Raw genomic sequence first — 22,407 nt, forward strand, 5'->3', positions numbered from 1 at the left:
GAGACCAGGGAAGGCCGGGCTCTGTGTGGACACTTACGTAGACTGTGACCGCAGGAACTTTCGGACCACATAACAGACAATTATCATTCTTATGCATTCAGTTGTGAACCAAAACAAACCAAACGGAACCACTGTGCAAGTTTGGCCTCTGTTAATCCCGAATATGTACTTGAGATGGGGAAGCAGTGGGCTTGTGGACTTCCAGCTGCAAAGTAACCAACACAGAAACTGGGAACATATTTCCCCTATTGTCTGCAAGAAAAAAAGTCTCTGCTCTTCAGCATGTCGTGAAAAGGCTCTCATCATCCGACCTCTGCCTGCTGTCCACTCATAGGTCTGACATTTAATATTTTCTTGTCCTCCTCCATGGCGGCCTGATGTTGGGCAAGTTATTTAACCCTGCTGAGCCTCAGTTCCTTCATCTGTAAAATGGGAATACAGATAGATATCTTACAGGCCTGTAATAATTACTATGTGAGATAGTGCAGATAAAGCAACTAACACAGTCTTTTGCTCACACCTTGTGCCGATTCAACATTTGTATGATTTTTGTTATTATTACTATATAGTCCACACTCTAGCCAAACCATAACAGCTTCTTCAAGCCATTATCATGCTAAGAACTTACGCCTTTATTGAAAAGTTTATCAGAGTCTCTTGCCATTGGGGGATTAGCTGTTGGACACCATGACGGCACTGAGAACTAGGACAAGGACAGAATTTTTTTCATCTTTATTTCTCCAGGGCCTGACACATAGTAGGTGCTCAATTAAATGTTTGCTGAAGCAGTGTGTGAAGTGTCTCTGTTTCAGAGAATCTTGATTCCACAGAGGCCCGAGATGTTGCCTGAGCCCTCCTCTATTCCCCTGTCTTAGGGACCTGCTGCGGGTCCGAAACCACATGAGGCGCTTTGCATGCACAGTCACAGCTCATGGCCCCAGCTCTAGAAGGCAGCTGCAGAAGCTCTTCACAGATGAGTGCAGAGCCTCGATTAACAGAAATGCCTCAAGTGTGAACATTAGTTGGGTTTTTTTGTTTTTTGTTTTTTGTTGTTTTTTTTTTTTACCATCAACCCATTAGGGACACAACTTGAGATCCAAGCCATCCTCAAGGTCTGGCTAAAAACAAATGAGACCCACATTCCTTCCACCCAAACCCTACTGTATCTCCAGCCATTCACACCCTCTGCCAGCATCTCAGTTATTTGCACCTGAGCGGGATTAACCAGGCTAGTCTGCTCTCTTCACTCAGAAAAATGTAGATTAAACATTGCCTGGCTTAACATTTCCTGGTTCAGGAAGTTAAATAATCAGCTATCACTTGTTGATTATTTACTGTGTGCAGGCACTATCTCAGGGTTTTCTCTCTGTTGCCTCTAATATTCCTGAACCTTCTGGAAGGTAAATACTCTTGTCTGTCACCGACATGGGAGAAACCAGGATTCACCAGAGTCTCATAACTTGGTAAAGAACCTGCGTGCAATGAGGGAGACCTGGGTTTGATTCCTGGGTCAGGAAGATCCCCTAGGGGAATGGCTACCTATTCCAGTATTCTTGTCTAAAAAATTCCATGGACAGAAGAGCCTGGTCATCATAGAGCCAGGGGGTCACAGAGTCAGACACAACTGAGCTACTAACACTTTTCACTTTAATAACTCATTGTACAAGTTTTAACTCCCTACCTGGCTCAACCGAAATCCTCTTCTTTATGGCACTATTTGGCCCTGAGGAAGGAGTCTCACCAGCCTCAGACCCCATTGACCAGCGCTCCCCTCTCTGTATCCCCCAGAGGCCAGTGTGGAGGGTCAAGGAGTGTCTCCTCCCACCATGGCTGTGTGCTCAATCACCACCCTCCAAGAGCCTGCCAGTGAAGTGGAAAAATAGCTCTGACTCCTTACCCTGACATCTGTCCCTCAGGTGAGAGCCAGATTCTCAGATTGCTAGGCCAATGGCGAATGAGCCCACACCACACACACAGGGTATCAACACACAGAGCGTTCTGCCGGAATTCACACATCCTGGAAGCCAGGCTGGCCCTGGTGGCCAGTTTCATTTAATCTTATCTCTGATTGCTGCATGATGAGTGGAGAGAGAGAAGCAGGACCCTCGGGAAGCACACTGAGCTCCAGAACCCAGGCTTAGGTTTGCTCATTAAGGGAACCCTTAGGCAGTGCCCTTATCCTTGCAAGCACCAAGGGCCCCTCTCTGTAAACCCACAGCCCCGGCTCATACCCAGAATGGGAAGGGCTGCTTCCACTGACCCTCTTATATCCATTTGACTCTTCTGGTTCCCAGACAGCCAAGAAGAAGCCAGCTATAGTAGGAAGAGCATGGCTTTTGGAGTTAGACAGACCCAGACCAATCCCCTTTCTGCCCCTTGGTACCTGTGTGGCCGTGAACAGGGCTTTGAATTTTGTGAGCTATGGTTTCTTCATCTGTAAATCAAAGTGAAGTCACTCAGTCATGTCGTACTCTTTGCAACCCCATGGACTGTAACCTACCAGGTTCCTCCATCCATGGGCTTTTCCAGGCAAGAGTACTGGAGGGGGTTGCCATTTCCTTCTCCAGGGGACCTTACCTACGCAGGGATCAAACCCTGGTCTCCCGCATTGTAGGAGGATGCTTTTACTGTCTGAGACACCAGGGAGGCCCTCTGTAAATCAAAGAAAATCTATAAACATGTGAAAACCATCAGACATAGTAACTGTTTGGCAAATGTTAGCCGTCTTCCCTTCCCTTTTCCCCTGTGTTTATTTGCAGTGCCTTTAAACACACACACAATATACATATATATATATATAATATATATACACCATTGTATTGAGTTGGCCAATAATTTCATTTTTCCATAAAATGTAATGGAAAAACCAGAACAAACTTCTTGGCCAACCCAGTAATTGTCTTTGTTACATTGTGAGCTAAATATGCTTTCCAGGTAGCTCAGTGGTAAAGATTCCACCCGCCAATCCAGGAGACACAGGTTCTATCCCTAGGTAAGGAAGATCCCTGAAGAAGGAAATAGCAACCCACTCCAGGATTCTTTGCTTGGAAAATCCCATGGACAGAGGAGCCTGGCAGACTACAGTCCATGGGGTCACAAAGAGTCAGACCCGACTTATCACAGGCTAAATACATGACTGATCTATAACACAGAAACTTTATTTAAACCACTCTTCCAGAACTGTAACCCTGACCTACATCAGGTCATTTATTTTATATTTTGCAGATACCTGCCTTTTTTCTCTTTTTCTACCCACTCCCCCATGCTTTTTTCCTAAGGAAATCCAGATGGGCCCTGATCCATTCTCATACGCTAACTAGCCTACAGCCTAGTTGAAATCTGGCATGCCTCACATGCAGAAGATCTGTGCATAACAAAAGCTGCCTCCTGGCCATTGCCCACAGCTGAACTTTGTTACTCTGCAGCCCTCCTTTCATTTGTTTCTGATTGTTCTGCAGTGTTTACATATCGCCTATATTAGTGTGGTCTTTTATAAGAGTACAGGCAGAGGGCACACCCCTTCAATCAACTTCCCCTCTGAGCATCTAGCATCTTTTCTTCTTTAGTTCCCTTGCCTCTGTGGTACAAGCCATTTCTCTTTTATAAGATCTCATTTAAATAGGAAAGCATTTTATTAAGTAATTTCTTTTTATCTAAACATGAGACTCCCTTAATATTCTTAAAGAATTGCTATTGAGAATAGATCGAAGGCTTCCCTGGTGGCTCAGTAGTAAAGAGTCCGCCTGCAATGCAGGAGACGCTGGACATGCAGGTTCGATCCCTGGGTGGGGAAGTTCCCCTGGAGGAGGAAATGGCAACCCACTCTAGCATTCTTGCCTTGAGAATCCCATGGACAGAGGAGCCTGGCGGCTACAGTCCTTGGGGTCGCAAAGAGTCAAACACAACTGAGAACATAGAGAGGAGGAAAAAAATACTCTGGAATGTGTGGGTTCTCTCTCTCTCTTTTATTTCTCTTTCTCTCCCCAATATAGGAAAATCTCATCATGCCTGTTGAATTTGCAAGGTACATATTCCATTCAAGGTCCAGAAGGCACCGGGCTTGCTCCAGACCAAATACGGAAGAGAGGGCTCTCTGTCTACTGTGTTCTTACAACCTTTTTCCTCTAAAACAATGTCTCAGAAAAGTTAGGGACTCTTACATCCCATCTGAGTCTAAATCCTGATTCTGCCTTTTGGAAGCTGGGAACTTAAGTTAGCATCTGTAAAGCACAGCTCCCTTTCCCATTAGAATCACATACAGCACAGGCCATCCCAGCGTCTTGGGATATAGGCGAAAGTGCCCCCACCCCCATCAGATGACAGAGACCTTTCAGGGCATGTCACTGCATTTGAAGACGGTGACTCTTCAGCACGCTGGATGCCTGCTCCAGAAATGGCAGGACAGAGGGCCATGATCACTTGTCTGCTCCACACATGCTGGTAGCCAGAGAAGGCTGGGTTTCACGCCATTTCTCCCCATCTTCTTTCTCCTCACCTCCATCCAGCCGTCACTATGTTTTCATGTTCCCAGTCTCTTGTTACAGAGAAAATGTAAGGGGTAAACCCCTTCACCCTGAGTTTTGAATAAACTCTGTTTATAATACTTTTGTAGTTACTCATTGAGGGAAGTGTCATATAAATATGGATAGTTTTTAGTTTCTCTTCTGGCTTTATCTTCTGTGAGGCCATAAATGGAGAGAAAATTCTGCAGAGGAGGATTCTTCAGGTCTAGACTTGCATGGACATGGCTCAAGTTCCTGAGTATCCCCTGATTAGCAGGAGTCGGGTGTCTGGGGAGCACTTCCAAAAGGCAATAACTGATGCATATGCACAGAAATTCTTTTATCAATAGAAGCTCCAATATAAATCAGCCAAGGCTCTCTTTGCCTCTATATTATATGCTTTTACCAGGGTAAAGCCTCAATTGTGTTTAATCCGAGTGACAGATCTTGCCAATAGAACAACTCATCCGAGTGAGAGTTTGCTTCTTATCTTACGTTCTCTTCTCTAGAGCCAGGGCAACTTCTGTACCCTACTTTAGCATTCTATTCAAGAGCATGTCAGATCATACATTTTAAAATTAAACACCCATGTGTATGCCAATCCATAAATAAGAAGTACACTTTGGCTGGTATGGAGGTGATGATATTAATACAGGCTTCATTTCCCTGGGTCACTGAATGTACCAGGCACGGCACCAATGCCTATAATAGACTGTGGCACATTTAATCTTTACAAATCTGTAAAAAGCAGTCCTCTGCACCCCATTTTTCAGATGACCACCCCCAAGGGGCTAGGTCACACAGCAAGTTAAGACAGAACATTGAATATTAAACCAGAAAAGCAGAGTCCATGGTCAGATTTATGAGATAGCTGAGGCTAGACCACAGTCTTAATAAGGGACATGCAGAAAGAGATCAGGAGCAGGGTTGGGAGAGAAATGTCCACAACTTAGCAGGCAGAGTCAGAGCACGTCTGATGGAGGCGCTGTGTCACAGGTGCCAAGGGTCTGTCACAAGGGAAAAGGCTGTGTCATCCCCCTCTGGACCTGCTGATTTGCTCAGCCTCAGCTATGAAACTACTCGCATCATTTTAGACCCCTTGCTATAACTTTTTTTTTTCCTTTAAGCTTTTTATTTTATACTGGCGTATAGCCAAGTAACAATGTTGTGATAGTTTCAGGTGGGTAGCCAAGGGACTCAGCCATACATATACATGTATCCATTCTCCCCCAAACTCCCCTCCCATCCAGACTGCCACATAAGATTGGGCAGAATTCCTTGTGCTATACAGGAGGACCTAACTGGTTATCCATTTTAAATATAGCAGTGCGTACATGTCCGTCCCAAACTCCCTAATTATCCCTTCCCCCATCCTTACTCCCGCAACCATAAGTTCATTCTCTAAGTCTGTGAGTCTGTCTGTTTTATAAGTAGGTTCATTTATATAATTTCTTTTTAGATTCTGCATATAAGAGATATCATATATTTCTGCTTCTCTGTTATGGGCACCTTTTTTTTTTAAATTTTTATTTATTTATTTTTTAAATTTTTTTTTATTTTTTAAATTCTAAAATCTTTAATTCTTACATGCGTTCCCAAACATGACCCCCCCTCCCACCTCCCTCCCCACAACATCTCTCTGGGTCATCCCCATGCACCAGCCCCAAGCATGCTGCCCCCTACGTCAGACATAGACTGGCTATTCAATTCTTACATGATAGTATACATGTTAGAATTCCCATTCTCCCAAATCATCCCACCCTCTCCCTCTCCCTCTGAGTCCAAAAGTCCGTTATACACATCTGTGTCTTTTTTCCTGTCTTGCATACAGGGTCGTCATTGCCATCTTCCTAAATTCCATATATATGTGTTAGTATACTGTATTGGTGTTTTTCTTTCTGGCTTACTTCACTCTGTATAATTGGCTCCAGTTTCATCCATCTCATCAGAACTGATTCAAATGAATTCTTTTTAACGGCTGAGTAATACTCCATTGTGTATATGTACCACAGCTTTCTTATCCATTCATCTGCTGATGGACATCTAGGTTGTTTCCATGTCCTGGCTATTATAAACAGTGCTGCGATGAACATTGGGGTACATGTGTCTCTTTCTAACTTCTATACTTTGGCCACCTCATGCGAAGAGTTGACTCATTTGAAAAGACTCTGATGCTGGGAGGGATTGGGGGCAGGAGGAGAAGGGGACAACAGAGGATGAGATGGCTGGATGGCATCACCGACTCAATGGACATGAGTCTGAGTAAACTCCAGGAGTTGGTGATGGACAGGGAGGCCTGGTGTGCTGCAGTTCATGGGGTCACAAATAGTTGGACACGACTGAGCGACTGAACTGAACTGAACTGAAATTCTGTAAGGGGGAGCTGCTTTATGTAGCAGCTAATTTGGAATCAAAAGAGCATTGGTTGAACCGTATTTGAGAACCGCTTAATAGCGCTGTGCTCATTCATGGGGGGTGTGACAAAAATAGAAAATACACTTCTGATTCTGAGGGTCCAGTTCACTATGTAGCATCAGAGCAACAGAGCTAAGAATCTGTCTGATGGATAAATACTGTGCACACGGAGCACCCCTCCTCCTCTTTAGCTCCCTCCCCCACTCCCTGGTGGCCCCTCCCCCATTACAGAAGAAACTGTGGTTTACCCACCACAGACTGTATGGGCTGTGAAAAAGAGGCCAGATATGATTTTACATCTTTGGGGTCACACAGCTCTCAAAGCTTCCGAAGTTGAAGCCAGTCTGAGCTCCCTGGAGCACATCAGGCATTTGTACAGAGAAGGTTGAGTGTGGCTTCTGGTCTGCAGGGGAAAGGAAGCTGGGGCAACTTCAGGAGGACCCCCAAAGTCTTCTTGGCTATTCAGTCTCTTGCAGTCAACTTTGGAACTTCAGGAGGATCCCAAAGTCTTCTTGGCTACTCGGTCTCTCTTGCAGTCAACTTTGGAACTTCAGGAGGATCCCAAAGTCTTCTTAGCTATTCAGTCTCTCTTGCAGTCAACTTTGGGTGTGTTCAGTGTGAGTGGATAAGAAGCAGATGAATGACATTGCTGTTGTGATCACATACCAGTTTCCAGATGATGAAGAAGGAGGTTTAAAGGGTCCAGAATCCTTTGCAAATAATTCAGGACATTCCAGGCAATATCTGGCAGCCTCCCTCCATCCCCAGATTGGGGACCATTTGGTTGGGGAACACACCGGCCCAGTGCCCTCCCCACCTGCCCACTCAGACTACTAAGCCCCAGAAGACATCTATGAATGGATTTTATGTGTTCTTGTTTTGCTCCAACTGAAATAAAGGGATTGAGTTTCTAGGAAAGGCAGACTTTATTGGAGGACTCTGAACCTTTCCAAAACCTCCAAATAGAGGAGAGGAAAACTTGGCAGGCCTGAGGTTTATTAGCCACAGGTCACTTACAGTGATTGGATATGTTTTTTATTCTATGGTTGTTTGTAATGCAGGTGGGATAATTAATAATAATTAATTATTAGTAAATTTATTAAAACTATAAATTAATAGTAATTTTAGCCATTTCTTGCATATGTGTGATGATTTCATTTACAAAGCATACTCTGTAGATATAAGTACATATTATGTGTGTATTTATAGACCTCAGTATACACATTTACACATGTAATGTTAGAATTGCCTACATCATGGAAGTACTGAGAGCTAAGGGAAGATACAAGAAGGCACACCCACCTGGGAACTAGGAGAAAAGTCGGAGTTCAGAGAAGGTTTCCCGGAGCAGGTAAAGGTAATATGGAACAGTCTTACAAAAGGACATTTTAAAGTTAGTCAGGAAGGTGAGAGGGGCTGCCCTTTTTTCTTTTCTTTTTTTTTCTTTTTTAATGTGTATTTCAAATAAGCAGCGAGGTTTTCTTTTCTTTTCTTTTCTTTTTTTGGCCGTGCCCCACAGCCTGTGGGATCTTAGTTCCCCAACCAGGGATTGAATCAGCACCTTGTGCATTGGAAGCACAGTCTCAAACACTGGACTCCTGGGAAGTCCTAGGGCTGCCTTTTAGAAAGAGAGAGGAGAATTGATGAAGATTCAGAGATGAGAAAGAAAATGGCTCACTTGTGGAATTTCTATGCTGTGATGAGCTTACTGCAGTAAAAAATAAAAATGATAGGGCAAAGAGTGGGAGAAATGACCACATGTACCAAAGGTCTATTTGGCCAAATCATACATAGATCAGGTCAGAGAGGTGGGAATGTCTGATCAATGTCTAAAGGATGTAAATAAAGGAAGTGATAGAATTATGTTTGTCTATTGGAAAGACCACTGGGCTGCAGGTATGGAAGTTAGTCTCTGATGGGGCTTGCAGATTGCAGGGAGGAGGACAATATGTGAGGCAAATAAACCAGTTTAGTTGCTGTTTCAAGAACCCAAGCAAGAAAAGGTAAAGGACTGACTAATGTGATGGCAATGGGGAGAAACATAAAGGTTTCCATTTGAAAATAGAGTTGACCGTACATGCGACCTAACGTGGAGCAATGAGTGAGATGAAGAAGTCAAGAATGATATTCTGCTGGTTGAGTAAATAGGGTACCATGTTGTAAGACAGAGACCCCAGAACAGGAGGAGCCCTAGGAGGAAGAATGACAAAGTCTATCTATATTGGACATTTGATTAGACATTTGGGTCAAATGTCCTATATGGAACTCAGGAGAGAGGTCTACATTTGGAATAAAAATTTGAAACTCAGCAGCGTAAAAACTGTCATAACTACATGAGAGTGAGCTGACCCTGAGAGATGTGGTGAGTGAGACAAATCCAGGAGGAAGGAGGAAGAAGAGCCCACCAGAGAGATGGAGCTGATGAGGGATAGGATCTGGAATTATCCCCATCAGACATGACTGAGCGACTGAACTGAAATAAACTGTGCTGAATTGATAATTGAGGAAAGGGACTCAAAGGGATTCAGAGGTTCATGGCTAGGAAGCAACCCAATCATAACTGACAGCCAGCTTTTGGTAAAGAATCTACCAGCAAGGCAGGAGACCTGGGTTCGATCCCTGGGTCAGAATTCCACTATGCTTGCCTGAAGAATTTGGTGGACAGAGGAGCCTGGCAGGCTGCAGTCCCTGGGGTCACAAAGAGTCAGACACAACTGAGCATCTAACAACTCTTTTCCTGACTCCAAGGTCTATGCTCATATTACCAAACCATGTTTATTTACTACCTTCAAGATAACACATGGTTCCTCACCATTTTGTAGGAGAGGCTCATTGCAATTCAGCCTGAGAAGTGCAAAAATAGAGGTGAATGCTAAGAGCCCCCATTCATAAACAGAATTCTCTGTGCTCTTTTTTTGTACTATGTAGTGAGCTGGGAGCTGGCTGGAATGTGTATAAATGGTTTTTTCTAGTAAGACGATAGCACAGTCCATTTGGAGGGAGAGATGAGCCACCACGGAAATACCCAGTCCCACACATGCCTGCGGCTACCCTCTTACATTCCCAACCTGGCTGGAGGCACTCAAAACAAAACCTCCTGTTCCCTCCCAGGACCACTGGCGCCTGCAGCCTGCCCCCTGCCCCTGCCAGAGGCTTAGGCCAAGCTTGGGATGATGGGAAGGCAGAGCGGACATTGCTGGGGTAGCTCCCTGCCCTGAACTCAGTCACTGCCCCCAGAAAGGTATGAGCAGGCGCCTGGGTTTTATCACCACAGGGAAACTCGGCTGACTGTAGCATAGCCATAGATGAAAAGTCAGCCAGTGGCATCCACTCCTGGAGCCAGCTCGGATACAGACATGAAAAGAGGCAGGAGCACATGGAGAGAGGCTTCTAATCCCAACTCCACCATTTCTGAGCCTTGTGATCCTGGGTATTTCGATTACTGTCCCCATTCTTGTGTCTTCACCTGTAAAACGGACTGTGTGTGTTTGACTCCATGTATTAATAGGATTATTTTAAGTCTGAATGCAAATGTGCATTCAGAAGTCACTTGATGCCTGAGTACGTAGCTCATCCTGCTCTCCAGTGCCTACTAGATTGTAAACAGGGATTATGTAATTTACATGGCTCTCAACACCCATCTTTCTTTTTATATTTAAAACAGTAGTTTGAAGTCAGTGTGTATCTAGTAAGTAGGTGCTGAATATTTACCCAGCTAATGTAAGTTATTCTAGATAATAGCCATTGAATATAATCCATGAAGTTGGCAGTCTGGAGAAGCCCCCAGTAATGTTGGCCATAGGTCAGAGAGTTGGTAGAGCAAAGTTGGGTACTTAGAGATACCCCAAGAAGCAACCCCAGACAACCCCATGAGTCCCAGGCCATGTGAGGGCAGAGTCTGTGTTGAAATATTAATAGTGTTCTGGAGAGTTCCGATTGGCCAGCTAAGGGAGAATGACTCAACTTTCAGGAATCAGAGAATCTCAAAGGCAAAAGAGATATTAAACATCTCTAGTCCAGGCTATTTTATGGGTAAGGAAAATATAATCTGGAGAGAAAAATAAGTTGGTAGATCATAGCTTAGATCCTGCCTGGACCTTGCAGTTACTCCTTTTGTATTTACGAGTTATTTGATCTTCTTCAGCTTAGATTTCCTCATTTGTGGAGTAAGGATAATAATAGTATCTATCTCATTGGGTTGTCATGAGTATTAAATGTGATAATGCCTGTAAAGTGCCTCGAAGAGTCTGGCATGTAATAAACCCACAATAACTGTTAGCAATTGCTATTTTATTACTTACTATTATTATTTCTATAATATTATTTCTTCTTTCTGACTTTGAGGGTGGTTTCACTGAGGCTTTTTTCCCATCACTGGATTTTTAAAATGGAATCTTTAACAAGCAATAGGATATGTTGTTGCAAAAATATACCCATCCTTCAGACCTTGTGAACTTTTATGTAAAGTGGAGAACTTTAAGCCCTCGTAAAAATTGAGATGCTTGCACAGCTTCATGCCTCTGAGGCTTGTTACCTGGGATACCCTCCCTATCCGCCTAAGGAAGCACTTATTCATCCATCCCTTAAGGCCTGGCTCCCATGTGGCCACCTCTGTGAAGTGCTCGCTCTTCTCCCAGGCAGTTTGGGCTCCTACCACACTCCTCACCCAACTCACTGTAGCACTTGGCATGTTTTGTTGTAATTTGTTAATTTCCACCTCTGTCTACCCAGTCTGACCAGGAGCACCTTGTGGAAAAGGGCTGTGCCTTATTGTTAATTCTCCTTCTTCTCCTCTCTCCTCCTTTTTCTTTCCTCACTGTTCTTCTTCTATTGTTATTATTATTCTGCCTTATTATTTTATTAACCTTATTGCTAATCTTAGTGCTTGGCATAGAGTGTGCAACCAAATATTTTGTTTTATTGTAGGTTTTTATAACTTTATTTCTATCACACATAATTAAATAATACATCAAAGGTTTCCATACAATTCATACTAAATTGAATGCTCATGTAACATCACCCATTAAAAGGAATATTCCAGAAGGGAATATTACCAGTACCTTTTAAGTGTAAAATTTTGACTTTACAATTTAATAAATGTTAACTATTTTCTAGTTGTATTTTTTTTTGTTTTTTTTTCTATTTTATTTTTTATTTTTTTTAGTTTTTTATTTTTTAAATTTTAAAATCTTTAATTCTTACATGCATTCCCAAACATGAACCCCCCTCCCACCTCCCTCCCCATAACATCTTTCTGGGTCGGCTTAAAGTAAGTTTGACTCATAATTTGGACATGGCTCATGATAAGTAATCCTCCCAAGTTTAAACCACCTGAAAATATGATAAACTTTGCTTCTATATCAGCTTCTGTGTGCTCTGCTGAGTCACTCAAACTCGTGTCCAGCTGTTTGTGACTCCATGGACTGTAGTCTGCCGGGCTCCTCTGTCCATGGGATTCTCCAGGCAAGAATACCACAGCAGGTTGCCATTTCCTTCTCCAGGGGATCTTCCTGACCCAGGGATTGAACCAGCCTCCCCTGCGTCTCCTGCGTTGGTAGGCAAATTCTTTACCACTGAGCCACCTGGGAAGCCCATGTCATCTTCTACTTCATTATTAAGAATGTTGACTGAATGAAACCAAGAATGCATCTAGAGACTTCCTTGATGGTGGTGGTGGTGGTTTAGTTGATAAGTCATGTCCTACTCTTGGGACCCCATGGACTATAGCCTGTCAAGCTCCTCTGTCTGTAGAATTTTCCAGGCAAGAATACTGGAGTGGGTTGCCATTTCCTTTTCCAGGGGATTTCCTGACCCACGGATCGAACCCAGGTCTCCTGCACTGCAGGCAGATTCTTTACCAACTGAGTTACCAGGATGTGTGCTTAACGGTAGCAGTTACTTTCGGCTATGGCCATTCGTCCCAATCACCTGACTATCCCGTCATACCTTCCTCACTTCAAGAACTAACTTTTACATGATATTTAACATATAATAAGCTGTTTATAGGCGACAGCTTATTTTATTTTCATGAAAGTCCTACCACATTTATATCATTCTTCCCATTTTGGAACTGAGGAAACTGAGGCTCAGAAATCAGATTCCCTTTCACAAGGTCACCTGGCTAAGAACATGGTAGTCATGATAGAGTGAAGACAGGCCTTTGACTCAATCCTTTCTTTCTCCTCTGCTCTTCACAAGTCTATAGGGGGAAACTTATCAAAAGCCTTTTGCACATGAAGATTCCCTATCCTATGTGTCATCAAGGCCAGGAGGTTGGTTCTTCTGGCTCTAATGACCCTTGCTTTCTGCCCTTTAGAGGTAAATGAAGGACTCAAAGAAGCAATGGTAGCCTAAAATCAGGAAGAAATACAGAACCTCTAGGGCCTGACTGCTTTGTGTTTTTATAACCTTGGGTACCTTGTGTATGCCATTTAATGGGTTTCCCAAGTGGCTCAGTGGTAATCCACCTGCCAGTGCGGGAGACACCGGAGATGTGGGTTCAATCTCTGGGTCAGGAAGATCCTCTGAAGGAGAAAATGGCAACCCTCTCCAGTGTTCTTGTCTAGAAAAATCCCATGGACAGAGGAGCCTTGTGGGCCACAGTCCACAGGATTGCAAAGAGTTGGACATGACTGAGCAACTGAGCATGAGCATGTATGCTGTTTAACAGTCTCTGCCTCGGTTTACATATCTGAACAATAGGAGTAATGATAGAATCGTCCCCTTAGGGTTATAGTGGGGATCAAGTGATTTAATTCCTGCAGTGTGCTTAGAATATGGTCTTTAACAAGTACCCAATCAGTTGTAGTGGTTGCTGTTGCCAATAGCACATTATTGCTGGAAAGTCAGTGTCCTATATGGATACCCGTTATTAGTGGAGTAAAATGTGCTCCTTCCCTTTGAGTCCCAGAGCAGCCTTCAGGCGAAGATAGCCATCAGCATGGAAAGGGCTTTCACAAAATTTTTCTGAAGTATTTAGGTTTACTGCAGAGGATTAAAGTATACATAAATACACGAATGTACACTCAGTCTAAACAAACTCTTACTTGTTTTCTTCCAGAGCTTGGGAGTAATTGGAGGTGCTCTGGGGAACATGTATCTGTTTCCTTGCCATAGTCAGGATGTTCAATGAGAAGTGTGTGCCGTTCCACATGAGTGAGCACAAGCAGGATCAACTCAGAGTATTCTAGACAGTCAGAGCCTTTACCTGCCATTTCTGAGCAGCAGAGTCTAGTCTGCCAGTGGAGTTCGGCAAAAACTGATACAGAAACATCTTTAAATCATGGGGTTTGAGGTGCAGGTACAGTTGGGGGTGGGGGTGGCGGGACTGATGCAAAACCCTCCTAAGCAATTTATACAAATTTTGTTTGTTTTTAAAAGGCATATCCTAGAGTTTGAGGCCAGTATGTACCTGGGTTCAACTCCCACCTCAGCCGCTTACAACCTTTGTGACTGTGGACAACATGCCGCCTCTCTGAAACTCATCTGTCGAATGGTGCTGGAAGAATTCTGGACGGGAAGGGGTGCAGGGCATGAAAACAGATGGCTTGACTTTAGTGGGTGTCCATCCACCCATCTAAACCCCGGGGCTTACGTGCTTATGGGCATGGGCTGTCTTATTCACCCCAATGTGGCTCAGGCATTGCAGCAGAGTAGGGCAGTACTTTCTAGAGCTGGCATGTGATAAAATTTTCACTGACAAAGACAAAGTGATAAAAATGAATACCGTTTAGTGTGTGCTGCTTCTGTCTGGAACACTCTTATCTATCATGTACATATACAAACACACATATATATGTGCAAAATACAGATGTATATATGCTCACACCTAAATAATTTCTGTGTATGTTTTCACCTTAATTCAAATATCACTTTTTCAGAAAAGTCTGACCCCTAGGTTACATTAAGTACCTCACTTATGAGCCCTTATAATACCTTGTGATATTCTTTCATTCACTTATCACAGTTTGTATTTATACATTTGTGTGATACTCATCTTAGGGTGACCAGCTGTCCCTTTTGCCTAGTACTGAGAGTTTTCTAGGACATAGGAATTTTAATGCTAAAACTGAGAGAATCCTGGCCAAACCTGAATCTCAGCCCCCCTCGTCTACTTTCCTCTTAAGAGAGCAGTTCCATGAAGGTGGAGACTACACTGTTTTCTGTACGTTTACTTTCAGTGCCTGGATCACAACAGGAACTCAGGAAACATCTGCTGAACCCGTCAAGAAATGAGTGAATGTATCAAAGTTAAATGGTCTTTCCTTGCAGGGAAGAAAAACCGAAAAAGCTCTTTACCCCTGAAATTAGGTGTTAAATTTACCCTTTTTATAAACTATTTTTATTTGACAAAATTTAAAGTTTATGACATTGTATAGTCTCCTGCCTTCCCTCACCCCCTTCCTTTTTGGGGATTGGAACTCCTACTGATTTGACTGATTTCACTCATTTAATGAAAAGAGAACCAGAATAGTTAGAAGGTTTATCCATATGCTGAAGTTCTGTACTATAAACTCCATGAGGGCAGAAATTATAGATATATTCAGTTCACTTCTGTATCCCTAGGGCCTGGCACAGTAAGAGCTGAATAAATATTTGTAGAGTAAATGAATGCATACATTCTGTGCCCAGCTTCAGGACACTCAGGAGTAGACCCAATGTACCTAACTCCCTTTTCATCCTTACCTTCTCATACACCCTCCCGCAACCACAATATCACTTCAGCATTCATCCCCACTGGGTGGATGAGAAGCTCATGCCTTTCCAGATCAGTAAACATGTGGTCCATCCCTGCCTATCCTGTCTCATCCCTTGATGTACTTTCCTAACACCTAATGGACTTCCATGGTCTGCTACAAAAAGACATTGTCATATCTTGAAAACCAAGAGCATCTGTCTCACCTACATGGCTTTGTTCAAGCTATCCCCTTGACCTGGAATGCCTGTTCTCCTTTCATCTTGCTTAATCTTACTAGTCTAAGTGTATGTCTCATTCTCTAAGAAGCCACAGTCTGGACCACTTCATTCCTTACCTGATGTGCCCCTCCCACAGCATTCCGTGCTTGGTCTTTACCATCCCATGGATCACACTTTTCTATTTGACTGTTTACTTATCTGCTGCTGCTGCTAAGTCGCCTCAGTCATGTCCGACTCTGTGCAACCCCATAGACGGCAGCCCACCAGGGTCCCCCGTCCCTAGGATTCTCCAGGCAAGAGCAGTGGAGTGGGTTGCCATTTCCTTCTCCAGTGCATGAAAGTGAAAAGTGAAAGTGAAGTCGCTCAGTTGTGTCTGACTCTTCGCGACCCCTTGGGCTATAGCCCACCAGGCTCCTCCGTCCATGGGATTTTCCAGGCAAGAGTACTGGAGTGGGGTGCCATTGCCTTCTCCAAGTATGCTATTGGGTGTCTAATAAATGTTTGTAGAAGTAAGGGGATGTATCTCTTGCCTTAAATATGTTAGGTGGGAAACAAACATAAGATCCTCATGACACACAACAGGACGTGTATTTTTGTTCACAAGTCTTATCAGTTGGCTGAGTGATTCTGGTGATCCAGGCTTGCCAGCTGCTGGTTGACTAAAAGGATTTGCTGATCCGATTTTGGCTGTCTCATGTATCTGAATCATCACGTGTGACAACTGGACTGACTCAGCTTTCTGCATATCTGTCCAGAAGGCTCACTGGGGCATGTACTCTGGCAGAGGGAGAGGAGGAAGAACAGGAGCACACAGTTCTTGAGGTTTTGGCCTGAAAGCTGGTGCACAGTGTCACTTCTGCTCCATTCTGTTGGCCAGATCAAGTGACAAAGTTGATCCAGACTCAAAGGATGGGGATCCCACCTCTCAATGACAGGGGCTACGAAGTCACATCACAGAGCAGGTGGATGCAGAGAGGGCTAGAAAATGGGGACCACGACCGCAGTCAGTTCACTACAGAGAGGGAGCCAGCCAAAGACTGTCACATCAGTTTCTTTCCAAAATGATCTCTTTGGCTACCTTGACACCTGGATGAGTTTATCAGAAAGGTTCTTAAAGAAGAAGCCAGGCCCATTCTTTGGCAGGAGTGACTTCCCCACCATCAAAGGTATTTAGCAAGAAGCTGAATTCCATGGTCAGAGGGACCTCACATGGGAGGAAGATAAGACTGCTTCTAGCCTTGAGGGTCAATATTTTCACATACTTTGCCCCTTTCTTTCCAGATCAGCAAAAACCCAATCTTTGTACCAGGTGTCTGGGGCCCTTATTTCTCAGCCATGGTCCCTGGGTTCTGGCTGAATGAAGGTGGTCAGAGCGTTACTGGAAAACTGGTAAGTTGACACTTTCTTCCTATGGTCTTTAATGTTTTTCCACCCTTGACTAGTCCATTTTGTCATATTCTTTATACCCAGTATCTGAAAGATTTGCAGACTCTTAAATCAGAATTAACTTTTCCTTAGCATACAACCTCACATATGGAGCATATGCAGCCTGTGTTTGCCAAAGGAATAAATGTTGGTCCAGGCATTGATGACTAACCGATCTTCTCACCTAGCTTTCTTTTCACATAACAACCCATTTTTCTCATGGCAACAAGAGTGATATTCTACTGTGTGAAAAGGACTGTGTTCATCTCTAGCCAGCATCCTTCACTGGTTCCTCATAGCCCTGGGGGCATAGTTCAGATAGTTTTCTGGGCACATCATTCCCCTTGTGGTCTATCCCTTCCAGTCTGGCATGTGTACTTGTCACTACGGTTGGATTGCCCTACTCACAGCTTCCCCATGGCTCATGTTATTCGACTCCTCTGTGTCTTGGTATAAGCTCTGCTTGGAAAGTTCTTTGTCACTTGCTAGTTTTACTTGATCTTTAAGACATAACTTCAGTTCTTAGCAAATTCTGAGATAATCTGTCTTTTCCAGAAATCTAGGAGCTCTTTAAAGGCATGGACCATATCATACATCTCTTTGTTTCCGGCCCCGTGCAATCCTTGGGTCATGAAGATCCCCTGGAGAAGGGGCATGGCAACCCACTCCAGTATCATTGCCTGGAAAATGCCATGGACAGAGGAGCCTAGTGGGCTACAGTCCATAGAGTTGCAAAGAGTCAGATATGACTAAAGTGACTTACATGCAGGAGCTCTTTAAAAGTATGGGCCATATTGTACTTTTTGTATCCAGCCCAGTGCCTGGTTCATAAAAGCTGCTTAGTGAAAATGTGTTGAATTCATGGGGTCATCTTATAGGGAAGACAGAAGATCAATAAAAATGAGATGTGTACTATACCTGAGGTATAAGACACAGAGCTGGAACAAAGCTAGATTAAGAAATTCTTAGCACTGGAGACAGTATTTGTGCTGAGCTTTAATAATAAATAGGGACCAACCAGACAAAGAAAGGGATATTTTCTAGGTAGGAGAACTGGCATAGACACAGTTATCTGAGTGAAAAAATAACAAGGCATATTTGAGGATAATTGCAAACTTTCAGTTGTGGCATAAACTGTTCTTAGAAAAATGGCTTGCAGTAAAATTGGAAGAGCTAGTCAGGGACCCCACAGAAGAAGGCCCTGCAAAACATTCTAAGGAGTTGGACTTTAGGTAGTAGACCAAGAGGAGCAGGTAAAAGACTGGAAGAGTGACGGATGTTGTCGGATCTCTGTTATAAAACTGGCTAGTAGCCATCAGGAAGAAGGCCTAGGCGTACATAGCCCAACGAAAAGAGACTAGCTTCAATAGATTGACCCACTGACAAAAAGCCATGAGAGCTTGAATGGGGACAGTGGCAATAATGACTGAGAATTGAGGTCGAGAGATCAGCAGACCTTTGAGGGATTAACTGTGGAAAAGCAAGAGAAAATGAGACCCAGCCTCGGCTACCCAACCTCACATTTACTATGTTGTATTGAAATCGTCTGTTTATGGTCTGCTCCTCTCCAGCTCTTCTGAATGTTCAGCCAAATCACAAGTGGTCTGCTCCTAAGCTGAATGTGGGTACAAAGGACCGTTAATTTCCATTTCTCAATGTGTTTGTATTTCATTCTTAGATGCCTTGCGTTCTCTCTCAAAGTTGATGGAGGCATAGGTGAATGGCTAGATTCAAAGAGCCAGTTGTGTGCCTCCACTCTTGTGCCGGGCTATAAAGATATATGAATTAGTCCCCTAACAGTCCCAGGTTTAAGGAGCTCATTGTCTGGTAGGGAAGTATAAATTAAATAACATTTGATTGTTCTCAGTAGAAAAGTTGAGAAGAAGACATCACTCTGTGCCAAAGGTGCAGTGGGATTGGAACTTGACGATCTCCTATTTAAACGTAGTGTCATGTATTTACACAACTTTTCAACTTAAATATCTGCTTCCTTTCTGCGACACAAAGAAAACCCATTACTGAAACAAACACCTTTACAAGCCCATATTATGGTATAATTAACTTGGAAGACTCAGAATTCATAGCAGACACAACCTAGAGTCTTTTATAACAAAAATAGTGATTCATTCAACTAACTCTTTTTGCAGGATGCATTGTCCATGAAGCTGTCCATCAACAGGTTTTCAGAGATTTAGTATGACAGTTGAACATCTGTGTCAGTAAAGAAATGCTTTTCCTAGTATTTGGCTTAGAGTTTGTTCCATTGCTATGGATATAAGCCATCTTTGCCCAAACATTATGACATCTTTTGGTGGACAAGAATTGGTTATGCCTACTTCCTGAGCCTGAAATTAAATATTAAAGAGTGACTCTTTTCTGACCATTAACAAAATCTTCATAAGAGTCCACTATGGTTTTTGAAAAGAATCATGGGAACTGTTGGCCTTTATCTAGTTAGTTGATTTTGCACCATCAATAAAGCTGCATATAGAGTTCTTCTTTGGATAATTCTATGTATATAGTTTCATTGGACCTGGGGATGGAGCATGATTGACCCATGTGTTACAGAAAGCAAAATCTAAGGAAGTCCAGAAGCTAGCAAAATGGAGCAAAATCTGAATCAAGAAACAGACTATCCAATAAAGCATCAGTTCAAAGAGGCCAAAGCAAACTAGAAAATAGAGATATAAAAAGAATAGCAATGATGATGATAATAATAATAGCAACAATAATTGTACCTTATTGAGTGTATTTTCCCATGGGAAAGATTTATATATAAATAATCTTGTTAATCCTTGAGTGATAGTCATAATAATCACAATGCCTAATATTTATTTTGAAGACTTATTTAGTCTCTATTCCAAGAGCCTTTCATGTACTATTTTATTTAATCCTCTTGGAACCCCTACAGGTTAGGTACAGTTATCCATATTTTACAGATGCGGAACTGAAGCTCAGGGTCTCAAGCACAGCCTGGAGAGTTTCCTGATGCCCTGTCAATGGCCTTTTTACTGATTCCTTTGCCGCTTATCTTTCCTTTCTGTGTACTTATTCTGGTTCATGTTTTGTGAATTCTTATCACTGGTTTTTCAGCATATTGTCATTGTACAGAACACGATAAGAGGAAGTTACATCTCTTTTTTTCTGTGTTTCATAGGTACACCTCCTCTCATATACTTTGTCTATAAGAGTCTGCTCTATTATTACACTGTCCAGAATGCATTACAAACATGCAGTCATAAATATATCATCTAAAGTGGAAGAGAAGAGGCAGAAGAAGAAAAGGGAAGTAAAGGAGAGAGGGGGGAAAAAGAAATAAAATTTATCTGAACTCTAGATTTGGGGGAAAAAAAGATATTTTGTCTTATTTTTGCAATTAAATACAGATCTTCCATCACAAAGCAAAATCTTTCATTCCAAGTATATGAATAGATTGGTACTTAAAAAAAAAGTCTCCATCTGGTTAACTTCAGGATGAAGAAAAAAAAATAGGATAGGATCTTTTCTGGCTCTGGAGTCCTTGCAGTTTCATCTGCCTGAGATTTGGACTTGTTTTCCACTCATTTCAAACTTGTGCAGCCGATATTTATTTCCTCTTAGAAGGGCACATACCCCGTTCCCATGGATGATTTATTTCAGCTCACCAAACACCCATCAAAGACTGTCTCGTGCTTGTCGATACTCTTTCCAGAATAGCTGTGCAAAACCATCGTTTTTTGCCCAGATTTTTTCCACAGAATACCAGCCCATGCAGTCACTGCGTCCAGATGCTGAAGCTTATTTCCAACTGGACCTCAGCCATCCTTCTCTCCAAGCTGTCTTCTCTATCTTACTTGAAGTCATTTTTATTGGGACAGGTACTGGGTAAAAGAGACTAGGACAGATTCCTAAGCTGCCCCTGTGGTGCACTGGCTTTCTGGGACACTAAGGCTTGATGGGAGTTAACATTCAATTGATTGAAGTCAGAATTTAACTTTATAAACTTGAGCCACAGGGTTATGTGAGCTGCTGCTTGCTCTTGGAGTTTAGGATTTGTGCATTGTGAGTGCTTATCTGCTTCCTCCTTTATCACCAATGCCCTTCAGCCTGGGGCTTGCCTCAGGGGCTCAGCCAGTCCTCCATAACTGGGTGTATACAGAGTACATCATGCAAAATGTTGGGCTGGGGGAATCACAAGCTGGAATCAAGATTGCCCAGAGAAATATCAACAACCTCAGATATGTAGATGATACCACTCTAATGGCAGAAAGTGAAGAGGAACATCATCAAGAGCTTTTTGGTGAGGGTGAAAGAGGAGAGTGAAAAGGCTGACTTGTAATTCAGCATTAAAAAAGCTAAGATCTTGGCATCTGGTCCCATCACTTCATGGCAAATAGAAGAGGAAAAAATGGGAGCAGTGACATATTTGGTTTTCCTGGGTTCTGAAATCACCGTGGATGGTGACTGAAACCATAAGATTAAAAAAACCTTGCCCCTTGGAAGGAAAGCTAGAGCAAACCTAGATAGCCTATTAAAAAGCGAGATATCACTTTGCCAACAAAGATTCATATGGTCAAAGCTATGGTTAAGCATCACTACAAACAAAGCTAGTGAAGGTGATGGAATTCCAGTTGAACTGTTTCAAATCCTGAAAGATGATGCTGTGAAAGTGCTGCACTCAATATGCCAGCAAATTTGGAAAACTCAGCAGTGGCCACAGGACTGAAAAAGGTCAGTTTTCATTCCGATTCCAAAGAAAGGCAATGCAAAAGAATGCTCAAACTACCGCACAATTGCACTCATCTCACATGCTAGTAAAGTAATAATCAAAATTCTCCAAGCCAGGCTTCAGAATACCTGAACCGTGAACTCCCTGATGTTCAAGGTGGTTTTAGAAAAGGCAGAGGAACCAGAGATCAAATTGCCAACATCCGCTGGATCATGGAAGAGAGTTCCAGAAAAACATCTCTGCTTTATTGACTATGCCAAAGCCTTTGACTGTGTGGATCACAATAAACTGTGGAAAATTCTGAAAGAGATGGGAATACCAGACCACCTAACCTGCCTCCTGAGAAATCTGTATGCAGGTCAGGAAGCAACAATTAGAACTGGACATGGAACAACAGACTGGTTCCAAATAGGAAAAGGAGTATGTCAAGGCTGTATATTG

At 42.9% G+C, this 22,407-nt stretch overlaps 1 protein-coding gene across 18 annotated transcripts in view; it reads left to right on the plus strand.

Annotated features, from left to right (window-relative positions):
- Positions 1 to 22,407, plus strand: part of FGGY (FGGY carbohydrate kinase domain containing) — a 510,923-nt gene that overhangs the window by 332,082 nt on the left and 156,434 nt on the right. For 12 of the 18 annotated variants that reach the window (XM_069592908.1, XM_069592895.1, XM_069592915.1 and 9 more), the window contains one exon: positions 17,115 to 17,222. The exons of the other annotated variants lie outside the window; for them this stretch is intronic. In XM_069592908.1, the coding sequence (XP_069449009.1) occupies positions 17,115 to 17,222 (108 nt within the window). The remainder of the gene's footprint in view (positions 1 to 17,114; positions 17,223 to 22,407) is intronic. 18 annotated transcript variants of the gene reach the window in all.

This window comes from Ovis canadensis, chromosome 1, assembly GCF_042477335.2.
Source record: "Ovis canadensis isolate MfBH-ARS-UI-01 breed Bighorn chromosome 1, ARS-UI_OviCan_v2, whole genome shotgun sequence".
NCBI lineage: Eukaryota > Metazoa > Chordata > Mammalia > Artiodactyla > Bovidae > Ovis > Ovis canadensis.